The 23,153-nt window shown below is 41.0% G+C and overlaps 1 protein-coding gene across 2 annotated transcripts in view; it reads left to right on the plus strand.

Moving 5' to 3' along the window:
- megf11 (multiple EGF-like-domains 11) overlaps window positions 1-23,153 on the plus strand; it is a 70,437-nt gene that overhangs the window by 3,871 nt on the left and 43,413 nt on the right. The window contains exons 2-7 of one of the 2 annotated variants that reach the window (XM_071498116.1): window positions 10,580-10,711; window positions 12,739-12,853; window positions 14,176-14,277; window positions 14,719-14,819; window positions 19,135-19,227; window positions 19,390-19,410. In XM_071498116.1, the coding sequence (XP_071354217.1) occupies window positions 12,747-12,853; window positions 14,176-14,277; window positions 14,719-14,819; window positions 19,135-19,227; window positions 19,390-19,410 (424 nt within the window). In that variant the 5' untranslated portion in view covers window positions 10,580-10,711; window positions 12,739-12,746. The remainder of the gene's footprint in view (window positions 1-10,579; window positions 10,712-12,738; window positions 12,854-14,175; window positions 14,278-14,718; window positions 14,820-19,134; window positions 19,228-19,389; window positions 19,411-23,153) is intronic. The other variant, XM_071498125.1, reaches the window with a different exon arrangement.

A 23,153-nucleotide genomic window follows, 5' to 3' on the forward strand; every position in this document is an offset into this window, starting at 1 on the left:
TAGCTGTCCCAAAGGTCTGACCATGTCTGCATCTGATTATGCATGCATGCATTTAATTAATAATTCGACAATGCACAACATTGATGTTGGTCAGCCAACAGTCTGCAGGGGAATAGATTGCTTGAGCCTGATATCCAGCCACAGCCTCTTAAGCGAGGAGCAGAAAACGATGAGCTCAGGCAGATTTCAGATACAGGAGCTCCAGTGTGGAGCAGTGTTAATCCCCCCTCCCTCAGGTGCAGCCACTCCTGGGGAGAAACGCCACGGACTACAGCTCACCACCGATGCTTGGCCGCGCTCTGATTAATGCACTCATCAGTTCTTTTCTTGTTTGTTTTAATGACAACCATGTCCCTTGTGGGAATCTGGTGACTTTTTGCAAATACTGCTGATGCATCTGCTTACACCTGTCACTTTTTTCCTTCCTTGTCTTGTGAAAGCACTGTTGCCATAAAGCCTGAGTCTTTTGACATGACTAGGCTGTTAGTTACAGTGCAGGGAACCACACGACACATTTTCCACCGGAGATGGAGGAAATACATGAGCAGTGATAAGATCTCAGCGTGTTGGGATGTGTTGTGCTTTGTTGATAAGGCTATTATTCATCATTATGCCTTAGACAGCAAAAATCCACTCTCCATCTCAGCATATGCTTTTTATGCATAGTTTATTCACTGCTTTACATTTGCAGACGAGTTGAACTGGCTTTTATTACCAATTACTGTGGAGTTTAGAAAGGATTTAATTACTTATTTAGACTGTAGAAAAACCAAAGATATTCAGTGAGCATCTTACATTTTGGCTTATCTTTTCTTCTGAGAACTGAGGCATTTGAGCAAATGTATTGAATTGAAATGTGGTCCACTCAGAAAAATGCTAAAGCTTAATATTTAATGTTAATTTGAGGACATCGAAAAGGCACTGAGAGGCACTACAAGTATTTCAAATTGTTGGGGATAATCAGTTAAAATGGATGTGATTAATTTTATAAAAGTCCCATGATATGTCATATAGAAGATGATTTATATATCAAAGAATGAGACCATTTTTAATATTTGATAAATAAAAGATCCCAACAAATCCCCTTGTCTCTTTAAACAGAGGTTAAAAAAAAACTCAAACATTTCCCAGAATTCCACTGTGAGCTTTGCATCTTAAATTTGTTGAATCTTTGCAGACTGTTTTCTCAGTTTCAAACAGTATTTAATTAGAAATGTGCTAACAAGAGGAAGCCTTACTGTGTGAGCTTTAAAGGGAAAAATGAATGAGTCTGACGAAGTTTAACACCAATCCTTAAAGAACCTGTAATTATCATGAAACACTGACCTGAACTTGAGCACTCTTGAGGCCACTAGATTGTTACGTAGGTGTTTCAATAAGTGCCACAGTGAGTCCTGTACAACTCCGTAGGCTAGCTGACATGATAATTATTATTCACATTTCATTTTATACTGTAATTCTGCGACATGATTGATGATGGATGATCATCATCCTGACAAATGCAGACAGGGAAAAGTTGTGGTCATGCCACATTTGGCTGCCTGTATGTGATTGATGATTAAAGTGGACAAATGATTCACCGTGCTCAACTGTCCACTAATGGTGTGATGCCTATTAGAGTGTACCTTGCCTCTGGCACCTCTCAGAGAGAGACCTCATCATAGTATTTTTTTCCTCTCTGTCTGTTTCTGTGTATGTATGTATGTATGTGTGTGTCTTGGTGTGTTTATCTGGGTGTATAAATATAATCATAGTGGAGCTGATTACTGTGGAAGTGAAATTTGATTTAGACACAGAAATGCCTACTTGCATACACTCAGCTCCACTGCTACATTGTATGCTACCTGACACATAACATATTACTGCCACATCCCCATCACATGCTACTCCTGTTTAATAAATGTTGCACATGCATCTCCCCTCAGCTCTGATCAGTTCTAGCGAGCAAACTCTGGACCGTTTCCAGTGTCTGGTGATGGATCTTTGTGTTATCAGTGAGGCACTTTGAGCCCTATAACATAAAGCCCCTGCGCTTATTCAGCACCCGGGTACCTTGCTTGTGATCAATGGCCAGCAGTCAGGACAGTGAATGGAGCACAGATTGAACCACATCTGGGATTTGGATGCTGAATAACTGCCTACTCAACAGGGGTGACTCATGAATAATGCACCAGCCAGCCGAGTGTCCCATCTCCTTTGGCCTCTCACAGGCGATGCTTTCGCACTCAGACCTGTCCAGAGAGCAGAAGGTCAGGGCACAAATACTTGGCACCCCCAGCACCAGCATCAGGCAGCCGTACCTGGCACGACCATGGGAGAGTGGAGAGAATAATGGAGGAGAGGCTGAAAGAGTAGCAAGTAACGGTTGTAAAGGTGTAGTGGAGATGTGGCAAAGTTTACAGCAATGCTCATTTTGATTCGGTTTGTATGGAGAGTTTTTTTTATATATAGCACGAGGCTGTGTATGATTGATTTTCTAACAGGCTGTGGATAGAAGGCAGGACAGAATTTCAAACAGGCGTATACGTATATATATAACATGATGTATATATTTATATTGTTTGCACTGTAGGCTAATAATTTTTCTGCAAGTTTGAGCACATATTTTATTTAATTTGCATGTTGGCTTACTTACACTATTGTGATATATGACACAATTACATGCTAGTATTACAGAGTACAGGGAAATAGAGATACAGGATAAGTTTTAACAATGTAAGCCACTAATGAAGCAGGTGATTTATAAAGAATACATTTCAGTGCATTGTTTCCTCAGCCTGGTTGTTCTATTCTGTGTCCTAATGATTGTACAAGCAAATTCCTAATGACTTTCACTGGCTTTATGTGCATTTTGGGTTTTCACCATCATTTTCATTTTGGCTTCATTAAAGTCAGCAACATCAGTGATGAAAACAGGCATCTTCCTCTTGTGTTCATCAGGCATGCCGAACACAACCACACACACTCCTCTCTTTTTTTTCATTTTTTTTTAATGCATGCAGTCTAAGTAGGTGTATTTTGCTCAAGTGGATTCAAGGACATTTAAAAGGCCATGGTGGCAAAAATTGGGCATACATCTTTAATGCAAATCCCTTTGATGGAGCTCTCATTTCACCAAATTGAGATCACCTGGTTGCACAATGGTCAGGCTTAACATGCTGCTGGAGCATATTTTCAGATTTAATAATCATGATGGTAAGTCATTCCTCTTTCAGTCATTGACTAGTGATCCTGAAGGTTAATGTGCTACACTAGCAGAGGGAGTAAACCATTCATCTAGAGAGGGATGTGGGAGATGTAGCCTTTAGTGGAATATAAAGAATTAATATTCTGTTCCAATTGGTCATTTTCATAGAAGAAATTCCACTTAAATATACACACATTCTTCTTGTGAGAGATCCCACAGCCTCTTCCATTTCTGTGAATCAGCAGTGAAGTCTTGCTTACACCTGATTGACTGAAACACCAAAAACTACTGTACATAAGTGGTGGAAACTAAATTTACTGAAGTTCTGAAATACTTGAGTAAGTACTCAAGTATTTTGATACTTCCAGTCTACTACTATTACTACTATTTCAAAGGCAAATATTCCGGTTTTCTCCACGACATTTATCTGGCAACTACAGCTGATAGTTACTTTTCAAACTAGGATTTTACATAAAGAAACATACTGTATGACAAGCTCATAAAATGCAACACATTGTTAACATTTAAACTGGTTGTTCCACCCTGTTTGAATGGTGACCCTAAAAAAACATATCATTATGAATTTTATGAATCCTTGTCATGTTTCAGATGGAGTCTTGGATTTCCACCAAAAAGACATTTTCCCTCTAAATTTCTCACACGGTTTAATTTCAACAGTTGTTTGAATCTACCAAAAAAAAAAAAAGAAGCAATTTCAGGGATGGACTTTAGTTTTTGCTTCTTTCCTCTCCCATTAAATCTTGTAACCCTTCAGTGGGTTCTTGACCCTTAGGTTGGGAAACACTGCTAAACTACTGAACAGTATATATTAGTATCAACAATCTCATAATGTCATATAGAATAATATAACATGGGCCATTTCACTGCAGAAGCAGTACATTTACTTTGGTACTTTGAGTACATTTTGCTGATAATACTTGAATACTTTTGTTTGACTAATATTTTGAATACAAGTATTTTTACCTTAATTTTGGCACGGGACAGGATCTGAATACTTTGTCCACCACTGCAGTGCATACAGTGATCGGGGTGTATTCACAGTATGTGTTTTCCTAAGTGTACGCTGAATGTATACTTGAGCTCCCGCAGTTCACCGTCCTGTGAGATCTCAGTGGCTTTTCTCTTCTTTGTCCACCCCCCCCCCCCCCCCCCCCCCCCCCACCCACCCCCCCCACCCCCCCCACCCCCCCCCCCCTCGTCTGCTTCACACACCGCTTACTCTGCGACATTTGGGACGAGTTCCTCACTGCTTCGCTTCTCACATCTTGGACACTGACACAAAATAAATGAAGACACAAAGAAGACACAAGGTTCAGAGTTGGAAGGGGTTGGTGGCTGAGGTGTGAAACTATTGGGGTGTAAAATTGCCCTGGCAGCCTTGCTGTTGTTTCAGCATTTCATGGTGAGCTGTTGCGTCCCTACTTGCCTGTTCAGTGCCTTCTTCCGTCCACCTTTTTTCATTTGTTTTTCTGTCCACAACATACCTCCGCTGAGTTCAGCCCTGGCTGTAACTTTATAAAATACAGTGAAAACCATCCAGCCTGCTTAGTATGCACAATTGTGCGATTGTGCTTCCTTGACCAGAGAGCTGCAAGGGTAATACAGTGGTTCAGCTTTGTTCTCCACTAAAATTGATTCTGGTGGGAGAGAGCAGAGGGTTCAACAGGCTAATATTCACACATTAATTTGTCGTAAGACGTCCGACTGCTCTCCAGCGGCTCTCATTACTCGCCATCAGTCACAGGGTGGCTAATTGTCTGTGTGGGGAAGGAGAACCGTACTGGTGTGAGGAGGAGCTTGACTGGTGCTTCCGACTGGTGGCAGCAGGAGGCCAGAGCTAGGCCGTGGAGAGAGGACAGACGTAGCGCAGAGGGCATTGCAACACATTTGGCTGTCAACGTGATGCCTGGGGTTTGTTATTAGAAGCATGCAGTGAAAGGTAGTGACTATTCTAAGCAGCAGGCTGAGCTATGTGACATCCGGCACATTGTTATTTTGGTTCATTAAGTGGTGTTGTTTTGCTAATTAGTTTTCTTACGGAAAATGTAGGCCTAAAGCTGGTAATTGGTGACATGCTCAGGTCTGTAGATTCTGTGCCTGTTATGTGTAGAACCCAAATCCAATTAATTAAAAAAATAGATGTTTGACAGTAGAAAAACATTAGAAAAATTTGGGGAAAGTTCGTATTTGCTCTGTTTTATTATCTATATTTGATGATCATGTTTACTCATATTAGTTTCAGATTTTCTGCTCTTTCTTTGAACCACTTCTGAACAGATGGCTCGACCGGCTCCGCTGCTCTCCTCCCTTGTGTGTCTGATTCTACATTCATAAAGCTAACGTTAGACTAGATTAGTTCCTCTGATGTCCATGAAGCAATATCTCATTATTGCCTGTGGTTGAGAGTGGGCAGACTCCTGCCTGGGAGCACACAGGACTGTGTTTGTCTGCTCTGACAGGCTGCAGAAAGTCTTTGTGCCCAGAGTGAAAGAAATAAAAGTACGAGGAGAGCCTCCCTCCAATGGGCTGTGTCTGGTGTTGGCCTGCCCTGCGGTAAGGCAAGGTTATTCAGATGAAAGATGGTGTTGAGATTAGTGAGCCCTGCCCGAGCGCGTGGACATCCAGCATGCCGCACTGCGTGATTTATGAGAGTCATGATATCAGCGGTGGCCACATGAATAAACCATGTGGCCAGAATTAAGCTCCTGTTAAACGGCGCACAGCATTTTCCCAGGTGCCTCAATCTCCAAGTGGAAATCATACTCATAGTCGCTGCTGTGTTCCAGCAGTTTCATGAGGAAACTTCTTGATGAGTACAGCATCTGAAGCGCTGCCAGTTTTGCATCTTTGAGGTTTTTCCTAATCACTGATGATTCCCATGACTTTAGCAGTACTGTCTGCTGAGGGTTTGATGGTTATAAGTCCATTAATGGTGGGAAGATGTTTGTGATGAAATACCAAAATACAGTGCAACCAAGCTGAGAGGGTTTGAAGGCTTCACACAGGATAATGTAGCTAAATAATTTCATACCAAAATAGCTTAGTAAAAAAAAGTTATGGTATTTATAATGTATCCTAATTTAAAAACATAGCTGGGCTGTAACTAATTATTTTCAGTTTCAATGAAATAGTTGCCAGTTAATTTTCTGTCGATTGATTTAATTTTACTTGTTATGATAGATGTGTTAATCTTACAATCAGCGTCTCCACATGATTTACTCTGACCTAAAGTCAGTCAAGATGCAGTTGAAGACATAAATCAGGTTGGTCTGAATAAGAGTGATTGTCTGTGAATATACAAGCAATCAGATTATAATTTGTAGTGCAGACACGCACACAATACTCAACAGTTTTTGTCTATTTTCTATTCTTTAATACAATATATCATCAGAGGGACAGTCTGCTAGAAGGTGCTGTGGTGGTTGAATGTAGCAGCACTTTCTCTTGGGAAACTGGCAGACCGCATGCATATGAATGCTGTGCATGTTAATAATATGAATATTGCACCTCTGTCTTCGGTCCTTCCTGTCAATCTTCATCCTCAGCTCTGAAAATCATATGCAAGAGCCCGGAGCTAAAGCAGCATGGAATTTTCTTCCTGTCTTGTATAAAACAATCTGAACTCAGTACGTCCTGTGTCCTGTACTTCAACTCTCAAATGAGCTGAACGACTAATGTCCATAACCATAACTAAGCAGTATTTCGGTCATAGAGTGTCCGGTCTGAGATTGAGAGATTGTGAAAGTAATCCATAGCAGGATCATGTCGAGCTGGCATTCCTGATCACTGAGGTGTAATAAAAAGTTCTCAGGAGTGCATTTTTACTGAGATCAGGTGTAAGACATTGCTGCCTTGGCTGCACTTCATGCTGTCAGCATTACTAAAATTCCCATAAATGCAGCAACAAACACTCTAACAGGCTTTATGACTTCAGTACACTCGATGCTAATTCAAGTGTGAGGTCTCTTTTAAATGATGTTTATAAAGGGAGGAATAAAACAAGAAATCAGAGGAAACTAAGACAAAACACTAACTAGATTCCTTGTTGCACGGACTAACTTATTGTTCTCTGGGGAAAGACATATTCAGATCCTTTACTTATGTAAGAGTGAAAAAAAAACACAATGTAAAAATTTTCTTTAACAAGTAAAAGTCCATCAATTGTATTGGTATCATTAGCATAATGTACTCAAAGTATTAAAAGTACTGATGCAGAAAGTTCCTATTCTGAGTGATGTATTATTATATATTATATTATTTTATATGGTTGAGGTGGAGCTAATATGTTTAACAAGTACATAATGTGATTTGTTTTTAAGATCATATTCTGCAAGGTAACAAGTAGTGATTATGGTCAGATCAATGGAGTAAGAGGTACAACACAATACATGTACAATACATTTTTCTCTTAAATGTTGTTATGTGTAAGTATAAAGATATTTGAGTAAAGTATACCCGCACAGTACTTGTTCAGATGTACTCAATTATTTTTCATAGTTGAAGCATGGGTCTTCAAAATACAAACCACTGAGCTTTTAAAATACTTTTTTGTGGTGGGAAAGGAGCAATTCAGGATTCAGTTTTGTGCTGTTTTGTTGCTCCGCTTGGCAGATAACCAGCACGTCCCTGACATGTCATGAGACATTCAGGTATGTGGCTGACACCAGGGGAGGCAGTGTCTATGATGCACCACATCACGGTCTCTCTAATGAGGCCTGTCTCTTAATGACTCATGTCGCCAGCAGCAGACAGGGATGGCCAGTAGTGGGGCTTATCTCATTGGCACTCCGTGCTGCGTGGTTACACCTGTAACCTTTAGATCACTCCAAATTAGGTTGCTCTGGGAATCCTTCAATGGTGATTACAAAACAGATTGAGTGGCCAGAAGAATTCTCATAAAAATTGTATATGAACCCTCAGCTTGAATTTAGAGGAGGGATAATAGGCTGAGTGTGCAAAGGCATGTTCCACACAGAAGCCCACAACTGATCAGGCATTCTCTCTGCTGCTTCAGACAAGATTGCAATACCAAGCGATGTTTCCGTTGACTGGTTTCCATTATGTAGATGTAAATTAACACAAGCAAGACCAAAGACTGAGCATTATGATGAATGAGGCCATAGAGCAACCAGATGAACCCGAAAAGCAGCTGGAAACTATCAGTCGGGGTGGGGGGGGGGGGGCTTCTGACTTGTGCCAGTCAGTCATGCCTGCTGAGCATCATTCATGGGAGAATGCTGGAGCTGGTCAGCCAGGGGACGGGGTGGTTAATTGCATTTCACTTTAATAAGTTGCACACTGAGGACAAATGGCTTTAATCCTGCGGATGTCTCTGCTGACATTCAGCACAGGCGACATGGGTGCCTCTGTCTCTTCAATGTCTATGTTTCTGTAGGCAGGTGTCCGATGTTAACACGGTGTATCCATGTTTAGAGTCACATGTCCTTATCCTCACACATGACTTCCTACACCTTAACTACACACTCAGCCTCTTGTTCTTTGCACTTGTGTCTCCATTAGTGGCCTAAAAGACGTTGCTATTTCAGCAGTTTGTTGGCAGGATCAGATGCAGCAGCACATCTACTGAGAGGGTTTCGAAGTGTCACTAATCAAAGGAATGGGAGCGAAATTCATTTAGGGTGAATGCAGACTCTGGAGAACATTTTGTTTGGCACAAAGTGAACATGTTTGAAGTGAAAACAGAAACAAAACTCGGATGTCAGCAGATACGGGCAGGAGGCATAGAGGAGAAGCCCCAAGAGTCATATTGATCAGACTTGTCTGTCTTATGCAGTGCTCTTTGCTCACGCATGTTGTATGCAGAATCAACAGTGAACAAAAGTTCACTTAGGCTCAATGTACCATTATTAAGTGGATTACCTTTGTCTTTTAAAAAAAAATTTCAAATGTTAAAATCCACACTAAAGGAAATGGCAAATCTGTTCAGGCTTAAAAGAGATGTCTTGTCCTTGACATTCAGATTTTAAAGTCACCCAGCTGTTGCTGGCACATGCTGTGCTGCACACAGATATCAACAGTGGAGGTAGATTGTGACCAGATCTAACACGATATAATCTAGCATTAGATCCCTGTGTGACAGCATTGTAGTGACAACCTGGACAGAAGATTTGATTTTAGATAAGAATTTGTTTTGTCCGGTGCACTTTTGATGACATTAAACAATAAGCATGTGTGCTGCCTGCATGGGGCTTGCAGATTACAATGGATCAAGATATAAATGCTGAATGCAAAACACTTTCTACTGACTAGAAACAAATACCCCATCACATCATAGGCAAATAGGCTAAACCAAAGGGTGCTAAATTAGGGTGTTGAATCCTTTATTTGTTTTCAAATGGAGATTTTAATTTGAAACTTGTATTACTTCAGTTGAGCACTAGCAAAATGCATAAACAAACTGAATGAATGTATGAATCCAAAAAAACCAAACAAAAAAAACATCTGCTAAGTGTAAACCAGTAATCCAAATATTAATTATTCTCTTGATAAATTTATGCTTGTTGTAGTGAAAGTAGAAGTGCATTGTCATGTATTTGTTATAGCCAGCTGTTTGATCACTTCTTTGTAGAGTGGTTAATTTAAATGCAGTTCTTTTTTTTTTTTTATCAAACAGAGATCTCCAAATGATCTTATTAGTGCATAGACATAATGGATCCACCTACAATAAATCCCCAGTCTTCTGTCTCAGTGTCCACCCAGCTGGGGCTTAAACTAAATGCAAAAGAAAAATGTTGTATAATTTATCTAGCCAAGAACAAAAACAGCCGTATTATTATTTCTTTTGGTGTTGTTGTTCTTGTGTTTACATGTTAATTCAGGATTCACAGCAAATGAAGAGCAGAAGAATCTCAAACCTGCCCTCTGACCTTCTAGAGGAATCATTAAGAGCAGTGTAGTGAGAGAAATGATAAACATATCAATGTTCTGTTCACGTCTGCATTATCACTGCAATAACCCGCGTGTAGACTTTGTTAATGAGTACAGATAATGTGATCCTGTCACATTGTGGACAAGCCACTTGTGGTGTTTGAAGTGTGAACAGAGTTCATTGTATCAGCCCCTCTTGAGTTAATGTAGGCTTTTATTCCTGTGGGCAACTTTAGTGTGTCTGTGGATACCAGGTAGGAGGGACATTGGAAAATGGAACGAAAACTGTGTGGTCGGACGTGGAGGCTGCGCAGAGTAAATTGGCCTTTCAAGAGCAGCTCTTGTGAACTATACCCCTGTTGAGATTCTTGATCCCTTAAGAAATGTATGAGTTTGTGTGCGCACAAGTGTGCCAGAGCAAGGAAGGAAGCCTGTGTCTTCTGTGTGTCATCATAAGCTCATTATTTTTCTTCTCTCCCATAGATCTGCGACCTGTCATCACCTCTCCCAGCGAGTGTGTGTGTCTGAGCACAGCGGAGCTTCTGTCACTTTGTGCTTCCAGAGTCCCCTCAGCATCCACAAAAAACACCCAGGGACCACAGGCTGTAAGATTAGGTGAGTTTAAGGCCACGTGCCTCTGGCTATTAGATCTGTCAGTGTCTCTTTCTTCAAGAGCTCTGTAGCACTTACTTTGCTTGCAGCCATCACTCTAACAACTACTGATTCACTTAATCTTGCCACATATTCGGGGTAATCCTAATTTTATCACCTCTCGGTCTCTCTCGCCGCAGGCTTGTGGCTGAGAACTTCTGAGGTTTGACAAATGTGACATGACAACTTCTGAGGTATTCCACTTGTCCAGAGCCATTCGGAGAAATGTCTGGGGGCAGTGGTCTAATCACAGGAGCAATAAAAGCTTTCTAGTCAATCAAGCAGGATCCCTGTAGTATTTAACAGGATTGTTTCAGAGAGGGACCTGAATATGAAAGCAGCTGTAGCCTGTAACACGTGTGTATCTTGATTAATCATCCTGTTAAGGAAATGAACATGACTTTAACCTCTGCCTGCTCAGACGAACTGCTACTTAGAGGAAGTGGAAGCCTGATTGATTTTCTTTCACATGTGAGTGAACTACATGCAGCTATCAATGCAGAAGATTAGCTGAACATGTGAATGCCTGTGTTATTGGATACAGTCACTCAGAAATATTGAACCCATCCCCTGTAACACCCCGAAGCACATGCAGAGCACACACCAGCTAATGTATACATGCATACACACTATCACTTATGTACATGATCACTACACACTGATGCAAAGACAACTCAGGGGTTGGTGTCTCTGAATTCATTCTCATGTGTTTGTTGTTGACAAAACAACACTGTGTGAGTTTTTTGACTCTCAAAAGGCTACATCATGTTCAGTGCCCTGAGGCAGATTACCACAAACAATATGCAGCTATGTTAGTGCTCCTGGAATCCAGGCATTAACCTGCGGCATGAGATAATGTTGTGTGTCAGTCATACAGCTGCAGCTGTCATCCACACATCTTTTATCTTCGGCAATGATATGCTAAGATGGGACCTGCACATGTGGAGAATCCATCACTGTCCACTGATCATATGCACTCTTGCTCTTGTCTATATGTCTAATGAAATAACCCTCTGGTCTAAACAAATCAGCATCTCTGTCACTGTCACACGGAGCCTTGATCTCTGCTGCCACTCACCAAGTAGAGCACACGTGGGTTTTGAAGGTCCTCCTGAAGGAGGCAAACACAGGAACAAATGTTTAAAAGAGCAGTGGCGTGTTTTGACAATCCAATCCTGCAAAGAAAGCACTTTCAGAGACCAGCTTGACATTTTGGGAAATGCAACAAAATCTGCCTACCAGCCTCTCTAACTGTGTGTGCAGACAGAAAGCGAAGCAAATCTCCCCCTTGCATCATTCCTGTGAATTTCACTGCCAGGCGATTCGTGCAGTTTGTGTTTATTTGCCCCAAACATCCAATGTACCAACTTGTCAGAGGTTAGCTGTAAGCTAGCTATATGTACGCACTAACTGTGTGTGTGGGAGTGTGTCTTTATGTATTTGTGTACTGCTCATCCTGTGACTGATCCCTGAACTCATCGTGAACTTTAGTTCTACTCGTCATTTTACTCCAGTCTTTCTCCTTCTTCCTCTCATATATGTACATTTATAAAGCTGATTCATAAATCCACAGCATAAGCGCAAATTCTTTGCTCAACTAGAAACATTTTCACCACATAAGGTTGCGTCTCAGTCTCAGTTTATGCTGCTAATGTGTGCCCACTTCTGAATGCAGTATGTATGTTTTGGTCTGAACACACAGTTAAGTTCACTAATTAAATGTCTGAGCTGTGGAGGTGCTGGTAGGTGGATTTTTTTTACCTTTGTACACAGCCACACCAGCTGCCTCGCCTGCCTCCAGTCTATGTGAAGCCAAGCTAAGCTAACCAGCTGCTGACCACAGAATAACTGCATCTCCCAAAATGTTGAGCTATTTCTTTATTATTATTAAATTACCATAGGTAATAACAAATATGTTCTTGTTTGAAAGCCCAGTATTAGAATGGATCCATCTATCTGTACAACCACATATCTCTATTTCCCCCTTGCAGAGTGTAGCATGGGGTCATCTGTTGCCCTGCTGGCCCTGCTGCTTGTCCTGGGCTTTGCCACTGGGGTGTGGAGCCTGAACCCGGATGACCCCAATGTCTGCAGCCACTGGGAGAGGTGAGCATGTATCCTCTTGTGTTGACCACAGTGCATTGAATTTTAGATTTGAAAGAGAAGCTGCAGTAATCTGAGAACACCGGCTCCCAGGACTGATGCTGTCGATCCAGGAACTTTTTCAATGCACCTGCTACAGCCGCTCTTCGCCAAAGTTCCAGATCTATTCTCAAAGTCCATACAGCAGTATTGATCTCGCACAGCTCAAGTCGCCAGGCTCTGAGAGACTGGAGGAGTTGCAGCTTCAAAAGAAATACGCAGGCAAATTGATCAGTGTACTCTCATTCCAATCAATCATGACAGCCATAGGGCCTGAATAATTATTAGTTGTGCTGTCCAGTGTCACTTTTGAGAAATAAGCAGGAATAATTTCCATCCTCAATGCAAAGGGGAGGAAAGAAATCTGTGAAGATATATTATCTGGATTATTGCTTGACCAAGGTGAGGGTACTTAAGGATCGTGGCTCCACCTCACTGGCATCAAAATGAATTCCCTAAGTGGGCTGTCTTCATGGCTTTGAGGTCCCCCAGTATCCTCAGACTACTGCCGGCTGCATATATCATTAATGTAAACCACCAAAAAGCTTCTTTCATGTCCTTTTTTTATTGTTTTTTTTCCCTCTCCAATAACATGAAAAAATCTATATTCCTCACTAAGTATACCATGATTTCACTGGTGTATTCAGATCCTCACTTAAGTAGTACCATTGCAGTATTGTAAAAAAATATCTCATTACAGGTAAAAAGGCTGCATTCAAAATGTCTGAAAAAGTACAGAAGAATTACCAGCAAAATGTACTGTATTTCTTATAAATTAAAATGCAAGTTCAGCAGAAAATTGGTTCCTGTTACTCAAGTGTCATTTTACTGTTTTAGTTGGTCAAAGTGGAGCAAGTTCTAACTAGTCTAGATACAAGTAGTTTAATCCAGCAGTTCCCAACTGAGGGATCCTCGAAAGGGTCAAAAAATAAATCTGAAACATGACAGGAGCCCCAAATAAACACTGCTGTTTTGTAAGAACTCACAAGAAGCACTGGTTTATTGTTCAACAATGCACTGTATTTTATTATGTTATCACGTGTTTTAGTTAAAAATTTAATCTGAGGGTTTACAAGTGACTATAGCTGTAGGATAAATGTATTGAAATACACTAAATTGGAGGCCTTGTTGGGTAGACTAGAGAACACTATTTCAGTGTAGTAGAGCTGAAGTATCAAGCAAGATAAAATGGAAATAATCAAATGAACTAAAAATGATCCAAATGGTTCTTAATGACAGTACAGTACTTCTTCATACCATTGTGTCTTTGCTTTTCTCTCTTTCAGCTACGCTGTGACTGTGCAGGAGTCCTACGCTCACCCATTTGACCAGATATATTACACCAGGTGCACAGACATCCTCAACTGGTTTAAATGCACAAGGCACAGGTAAGTTTATAAGAGTCTCCATGTTTGTCCCCACATTTATTTCATCATTGGCTTGACCTTTACCGTTTCCCAAAATCAGAGCCAAGTCTTCGAAGGCCACAATAAATGTTCTTGTTAATGTGGCTGACAGTGAAGTAGTCAGAGGCCGGATCTGACTGTAGTCATCTTACAGTAAATGTTTTAATTACTCCATTAAGGTTTATAGTGGGCATCCAACTAAATAAGAAAGTCGTGTCCCAAATACTGACTTTTATATAGCAGGTGTTTTACACAAAATTCCACTGGCTTTTCATTCTTCTTCCTCTGTTTTACTTTATAAATTTGCCCAGAACAACAAAATATTATGGCTCAAGTTACTTTTACTATCTATATGTTTTTCTGCCCTTCAGAAAGGGTCAGTCTTTATATCACGTAGCTTTCTCGGTGTGGCTGTTTTTCCAGGATCAGCTATAAGACGGCTTACCGGCGGGGAGTGAGGACCATGTATAGGCGCCGCTCGCAGTGTTGCCCTGGTTACTTTGAGAGCGGAGACTTGTGTGTTCGTAAGTGTCCTTTTTTTTAACTCCTTTGTCCTCACTGATGACATTTCAGGTTATGCCTGCTAGACATTTGGAGAAAAGGAGTAAATATTAGGATTGATCCTTACTGTGGGTGGCTTGCAGATAAAACTACAACTCCTTGGCAGGCTGCCACCGCCCCCCACCTCTGTTGCCCCCACTCCAGTCTGATCTTCTTTATCATGACCATCCAATTACAGCCCACCACCACCTCCTCTGTTAGCATCCATGTGAATTTACTCAGTTTAAGTTGATTGGGTGTGATTTAACGTGGAGGAAAAGCATTTTACACCATAGCCTGCTCCCTGCTTTACTCTTCCTGCAAGAGTAATTTAATTGAAGTTGTATAACAATGAGAAAAATTAACGAGCCAAAAGAGTGCTGGTTACAGACTGAGTGGGTACGGCACCCACCATAAAACCACACTGCAGTTCAATAACATAAAAAGAGTAGAAGCTGTGAAAATTGGACTGGAGCAATATGCTGATAACAATCCTTCACTGTCATTTTTATAGCTTCATTAATGGTCATCAGTTTCTATTTTTAGTGACACACATCAAACTGAATATTTTTGCATGTTGGCCAAATAAAGTCAGAACATATAGCTTGTGAGAGCTATGTTTTTGATATTCTCTCCTTACCTAATGTTTTATTCCCTTTAAATAAGCTTAGAATCACACTTTAATATTTTCCTAGATCTTTTGCAGCATGAGGGAGTTGCTGATACAGTGACTGCAGCCATGTAGGTTTGCTCTTTGACCACAGCCGATCTTGTCCTTGTCCAGGCTTTACTAGCCTCAGGGCAGTAGAAGCCGGCCAGCCAAGAATAAAAGCTGGTGTGATTCAGTTGGAGTCTTAAGGAGATTGATCAATAATGTATCCATTAACCAGTTGACTGAATGGAGATATTTATTATCATTAATAGCCTTTTCAGGGTGTAAACCACGTGAATGTCCAAACACTGGAGGTGCCGCTCACATATGGCCTCCCAGTGTATGAACAATAGGTTTTATTTTGATATTATGTAAGGCTGAGAGTGAAAAACAGTCAATCTCCACCTTTAACCCTCTTTCAGGTGAAGTGGTGAGACTGAGTTGATAGGGGTCAATAGGGCAGCTTTTGCTTTCTGCTGCCTTCGCAAACTGTTCTACCCCTTTTAATCCTACCACTCACACTACCAGGATTAAGAGATTTGTACTCCCCGGGCTGTTTTGCATGCAGTGACAAAAGGGTGCCCCCTTTTGTTAGAGTAAATTAACCCAAAATTTACTCAAGTCGTCTATTTCTGGACACTTTGTTGTTTACCGAATGTAAAATATCCCTCCCCTTGTGTATAGTTAGTTTACTGTAGCATTTTCCATGTAGTCTATTTAATTAAAAGTCTGAAATGTTTGAAGAGTGTTTGCCTTTTAATCCTGCCTGTGTTTTTATTTATTTATTTATTTAATTTTTATTATGTGGCACCACATAAGCACTTACATTAGCCCCAACGAGAAGTGGCTAAATGCATCATGGGGATATGAAGACCTTGAATGAACCCAAATTATCACAACAATAAGCAAAAGGAGAATACTTTAGACAAAATCGCCAATATCTTTACGGATGTTTTTTCTTTGTTATTTTATTATATATTATATTATTTCCTTTCGCATTTGGATGTGATTGCTAGATTTTCTCAAAACTCTCCACTATAAGTTGAACTTTGATCCATTTCTCATTAATTAGTGCTTGAAGTCTCAGACTGGAAGTCTTTATTAATTCTGTGACCTTTGATCTGTCGTAAGTTATTACCTTAATCTGTAACTAGCCTATGTAGAAGATGTGAGGAACTCATTTCCCTCCTAATAAGCATGATTATTACAGTTGTGCAAGAGGAAGTGAGAGGAGCTCGCTAATGACAACAGCTTGTAATATCTTCAGAGGCTGACAGGCTCTGCAGGGCTGTGAGTCCCTCTTTTTACAGAGCATTTAGGCCAGATGACTCCTGCATGACTCTTGCCCGGCCAGTGCTGTGAGACAATTCTAAAAATGACGTTAGCAGCAGAATTAGTTGGGTCTTGATAAAGTTACAGGCAGCAATATGCTAGCACATTTCGCATTTGAGTTTTGATGAACAGGGAGACGATGAGATTTTTCTCCAGAAAGGAAGCCTTCGCCTTTGATTTCTTTTTCATTTTGGCTTTGTTGCATTTTTTTTTTTTTAATGCTTCAAAGACGTAGTTTTAAAATAAATCATCTCAGTGCTACATAGAGGCATGTGAAAGAAGCTTTGGAGGATATTGTTTGATATGTTCTGTAGGCATCAGCTACATCACATTGTTCCCGACTTTTCACTTCACTTTTTTTTTACCACAAAACACTGAAGCGATACAGAAATCGTAAACAGAACTGTAAAGGTAGGTCTTCTTCCCTTGACTGCAGCTAAGCTCTTCCAAAACACATTTAGAGTAGAGACAGTAAAGATCTATTTTGTCAGACATTTTAAAAGATTGTAGTTTGACTGGGCAAGAATATTAAATTTATTAACACTGCATGACAATTACCAATTAGCTCCATTGTTCCCGGTTCTGATAACACCTCTGCATAATGAGTTAGATTAGCCTTTTATCTAGATGAAAGACTCAATTTTCCAACAGATTCCTCAGACATGAGTTAAGCAGAGTGATTCATGAATTTCAATTAAAATGAAAGACCTACCTCCTACTTTATTATGCCATCCCTTCAGTACACCGGTTCAGATCTCAGGAGAAGGGTGCGCTTTATCCTTTCTCCCATATTCAAAACTTCATTTCCATATTTCTTTTTTTTCCTGAAGGATGTGACACATTTGCAAGTCCCCGTTCTCGCTGATCAGAATTTGCTGATTGAAACTAAACGAAATCAACTCATCATGGTGACATTGAATTCGTCTCTGCTTCCCTTTGAATACTCTGCATACTGTGGACTCATTGATTACAGGTAGTCGATCTCACACCTTCGTCAGCACAAATGTTGGAGCTCTTCCCCCTTTTCTTTTCGCTGGCTTACTGCAATTAGACAGTTTTCTGCCACAGTACTGATGCTCAGAAATCTGCCCTGAATTATCTTTCAATCTCTGGTTTACCATTTTTGCCTTGGGAGCATTTCTGAGATTAGCACAGGCTTGTGGGTGTTTGGGATTCACTCCTCTTTCTCCGCTCCTGCTGCATCTCTCCTGCTGGCGGTGGATCCTAATCGAAGGCTGATTGAGTGATAATCTATAGTAGCAGTGTTCAGGCCTGCAGCCAGCTCCTGCTGACCTCTCTGCCTGCAGGATGAGTCCCATGGTGTTGCACACAGAGCTACAATCACCCCAGGGCTGTTTTGTTTTGTTTAGTTTTTTACAGTTTTTTTCACTTTTGATTATAAAACAAAAATAAAGAACAAAAGACACAGAACTTGGATGAAGTGTTAGATGAGGTCTGATCAGTTGAGAGGATGGACCGTCTGTTCTTCTGCCCTTGGATTATGTATCATCCCTCCACAGGCCATGTGGACCGCTGATTCGCATCAGGCAGGGTTCCTCTGCCGTTGTATTGGTCTGACTGTCTCCTTCCTCAGATAAGAGCCTGTCTGTTTTAACCCTGCTCGCCAGATGACCTTGCCACAGATTTATTTATGCTAAGTGTCTGTTTTAGTGATACTTTTCCTTCTTGGCCTCACACACACACACACACACAAAAACGGTGCTGTGGCAAAAAAAAAAAAATTCCTTGTAGGTCACTTTATTATCCAGCTGCACCAAACTTCCAACTCTTGTGAACACACTCCCAGGAATACTAATGTCGACCCAATCAATTGGGTGCCGTGTAGCTCAATATGAATGATCAAGAAAACTGCACACTTAGTAAACACTGCAGTGCCTAGACCTGCTACATTAAAGCATCACTATATGACAAAGCACTGGCTGATCAAATTAGAGGGGATTTACGGCGTGTTCCTTCATGGCTCAGCCTGCTGATAACAGCTCATTGTGGAAAGTAAAGCTATGTGATAAACCAAGATGTTGACCAAGGACTCAATCTCCTACGAAATCATTTAGCCCAGTGTCAAGCAGTTAAGATGGATGTTGAATATGAGTGCCATGGCGAAGATTTAGTCCCTTGATGGTATTAGAGAGATATTGAGTGTTCAATTTTATGGGCCGTTTTCTTTCAGCTGTTATCTTGGTGGTTTCGTTATGCTGTTTATTGGTGGTTTAATGATGTTTTACACTCTGTTTGTGTGTGTTAACTCCTTTATAAAGTGCACTGATGAGGGAACATCTGTGTGTGTGTCACAGCTCTTTGCACAGAGGAGTGTGTCCATGGTCGCTGTGTGTCTCCTGATACATGCCAGTGTGAGCCTGGATGGGGTGGTCTGGACTGCTCCAGTGGTGAGTGCACTTTACTTCTAAACCTACAATCAGTCACTTAGACTCATTTATTCCTAAAAGGCGTTCACAGCCAGGTAGTCCATAAGACTTTGCTGTGAATCTGTTTTTGCCTCAATGTTCGTCTATCTCAAAGCTGCTCAGCTTTGTATCCTCTCTTCTTAGCAAACACAGCCAATGGAACAGGTAAGTCACAATGAATTCATTCTCATTTGCTGAAAGTGGAAGTGATTTGCCTGATGAATATAGCGGATGGATGGATGGTTGCATCCCCCCTGTGTCTACCGACTTTTCTGTTATGGTCTTAATCATGATTAGACTGGTGCCTATGACTTGTTCAGTGGAAAGATGAATCAATGCCAAGCAGAAACAAACCGTTGCAGTGGCCTTTCTGTTCACGAGGGTTACTTCAGCTTCCAGAGCTGGGTGGGAGGGTGGAGTTCGGCATATCCATCCTGCAATCAGCTAAATGCTAGTGCGTCACTGGGGCCAGACAAAGAGGAAAGAATCTATTTATACCTTTGTGATGTTTAAGTCTACAGAGGAATAGTGAATGTGCATACAGGAGGTCAGGACAGAGATAGCAGTGACCCAGGCCCCATCTTCCTGACCCCAAATTCCTCAAATGTCTGCTCCCTGTGGAATTTAGCTGTTATTACCCATTGCATATTTAGGAATGAGTAACGAGAGCTAAAATCAAATCACTAGTGTTATTGTATAGATCTATGGGTTTTCATTAGCAAGAGAGCCATTCAACTGATTAGCAACTGTGTGTAAATCAGCTGCTCTCTCTGCTGCGCTGGTCCATTGGAGGTGGATTCATGGGCATAAATGACAAGCCTGAGCTGTTTGCTCCTGCTTGCTCCTACAGACTGGTGAGGGTCCATCAGGGAGGATGTGAGGTTCAGGGCCCGCAGGGACTCCTGTCCCACTCTTGGTTGGTTAGGAGTGCAGCCGTGTGTGTCTTTCACCCTGCAGGTGCTGGGCTAATCCACCTTATTAAAACAGACTTGATGATTGAGACAGAGGCATTATTCATAACTTTAGATTTCCATACTAGGCATGATTCCAGGCTTTTTCATTTATGAGCTTTCATCTGTAGAAATGAGGAATGCGTGCCAAGTTTTAAATTAAATCTGCCCTCTTTTTCCTTCGTGTAAATGGTTCAGCATGTTTTTTTTTTTTGTCTTTCACTGTAAATTTTACTTTCAGCCAGAACAGAAAGGTGATGTGAGATTTCGTGTAAGAGGATGTAGCCATCATATCATGACTCACATAGGCTGAAGAGCACACATTAACATCTACACAATTCTAACACAGTCAACACCATTTTTTATTTGCAGTTTATTTTACCACCATTGTGTTTGAGTCGAGGTATCTGTGATTGTCCAAAAGCCAATTCCGTGGTACGATAGCTGGTGAGAGGGCAGAATGGGCTGGTCACATGACAGAGGATGTGTGAATGTGATAAAAAGTGTGTCGCCCAGGCTTGGAGATGAAGAGCTGCCGTGGGATGCTGAGCGGCCTAAAGCTGAAGTGACAGTCTTTCCGCCAGTGATCTGGAGCTGGATCAAAGGCTTGGACCTCATTTCTGGAGCAGCACCCACCAGGAAGCAGTTTTGTATATGGGTCAGGTGGTGAAAAGAAAGAGTCGGACTGTTTGTGGCCAGAGAGGAGAAGGCGATAAGGTGGGAGAGATTCAGTAAGTTGTGTTGGGAGGGGTGGTGAAGGCTAGAGAAAGATATTGCCTGTTTTTCACCCGCTGGTGTCCACCTGCTGTAGCCACAAAACATTTCATCCTCTTCCCCTGCCTGAGGCAACTGTCCTAGTGAGACCAGACCTGCCTTGTGACCTGCCTGAAGTCCTGGGGTGTTCTCTCAAGGACACACCGGTAGATGTGATCCACAGATAAAACGGCAAAACAGGATGTTTGCTGTTGACTGTTGTTTGCAAATGTTGTCTCGTTCTACATCTATCACATGTGGATGTGGAGCAGTCAGAGTTGAGGTTGTGTTCTCCCAAAAGAGTGATGAATGATTAATTGCTGCTGTTGGTTTGTGTGATTGGTCTAATGCCTGTGTATTGTGTTTGTGGTACGTGGTCTTAAACATGTTTCTCTAACCATATATAATGAAATTATTATTTATTTTTTCATTTAACAGCTCAGGGCACTAAAAAAGTGTGGTGACATGTACCAGTTAATGTTTTTCTTTTTTTTTTTGTCTGTTTTTCTCTGTTGTGCTTGTGTTTTCTGTCACTTTGCCTTCTGCTCTTTTTATATTGAAATGCACCGTGCTTGTCTCCTCTGTGCCTCTGTGTATACTTTGTTTTGTCAGTAGGGTTCGTCTTGAAAAACAACATTGTTCTCAGTAGAATTTGCACCATGTAAAAAAAAATAAAAAATTAAATGATGAAAAAATATTAGGCACAATAAAACAGGGACAGTAGCAATTGTTGGGTCGCAATTCAGATAGATGGAGCTCTGCTTATCGGGCTGAACAGTATGTCTTTAGTCATTTTAGTCTGCTGAAGTATAGTACTGTGTTCTGCCAAAGTAGTGATATTATTGGTTGTAGTTGCAACAGATATAGTATATGTTGCTGTAAAAAGAACAGCACAGTATGAGTTGAAATGGGAAATCAAATCATTGTAGAATATTATGAGTTTATTGAATGAAAACTACATATGTTTTTTCAGAATCTTATGAGTTTCTTGGGTTTAAAAGAAGACTTTCCTTTTCTAAAGTTGCAGGGAAATGACGTCGTCTCTTTGCCCGTATCTCTGTGTACTTTTCAGCACTTGTAATTTAATCCCTATTGATGAGTCTGTCACATAGGGTCACTATATGCTACAGTAATAACAGCTTTCAAATAAAGACTGTGATGAAGAAAGATGTTGTATGTACAAGGTATATTTAGCTATGACTGCCATCACTTGTTAAATATTATGTGCACTGATGCACTATCATTGATTTCATGTGCTTCAGTTGGATAATGATACGTCCCCAGTGCTCAGGGATAAGAAATGTGCATAAATATGGAGGTTTGATTTTACAGTTACTTGTCTTTGCCTTGAAATGTTCGCCCACTTGTGCAGAGATTCTATAAATCGATGCTACCAAGATGCGTATCTGAAAAGTCTAAGAAGTAGTTTAGCTTTGTTAACTGCAAAGCATCCTTTGTGTTCTATCACACTTAATAGCCAGATTTAATGTGGTTGGTCAGCCGTGGTCCATGAGGTAACATATTCCTCCCTAATGTATTCAAACAGGAACACAGCCGCTGCTGTGGGTGCTATACATGTAGTTAATTGATGAATGTGGCCTATGAATGCTTGTTTATGGGATATTGCACTAGACAGGGACAAATACATGCTACTTATTTTATGTTAATTGTAAAATAAACAGTGAGATTATTTACCATTAAGGTTTAAATCAGTGAGGTTTTGTTAGTGTTTTGAACCTGCTGCGTTGAAGTGGTGCAGATGCAATGTGAAGGAGTAACTGGACCAAAACCGTGCTTTCATTTTGTCTTGAAAAACACCCTTGCGAGGTCTCCCTCTGGCGCCCATCAGTATGTGCACATTATTCTCAGAAGTGCATCTGAGCCATATGGTTCCTCTCCAATCCCACAGCAGCAGGACATTGACATGCGATCGCTGTCAAAGACCAAGAGACTGTGAATTACACTGGAAGGGACAGAGATGCTCGCACAGATTTACTCTCTAAACACATCACTCCAAATGTCTCTATACTTAATGCTTTTCTCTCAAAACTTCTCTCCCAATTAATGTTACAGATTAAAAAGAATTTAATATTTGTGTGTGTGTGTGTGTGTGTGTGTGTGTGTGTGTGTGTGTGTGTGTGTGTGTGTGTGTGTGTGTGTGTGTGTATGTGTGTGTTTTCTGTCTACATCAGTGTAAAAGCTACA

This window comes from Trachinotus anak, unplaced genomic scaffold, assembly GCF_046630095.1.
Source record: "Trachinotus anak isolate AG129_WGS33_773 ecotype Australia unplaced genomic scaffold, CSIRO_AGI_Tana_v1 ptg000002l, whole genome shotgun sequence".
Lineage (NCBI taxonomy): Eukaryota > Metazoa > Chordata > Actinopteri > Carangiformes > Carangidae > Trachinotus > Trachinotus anak.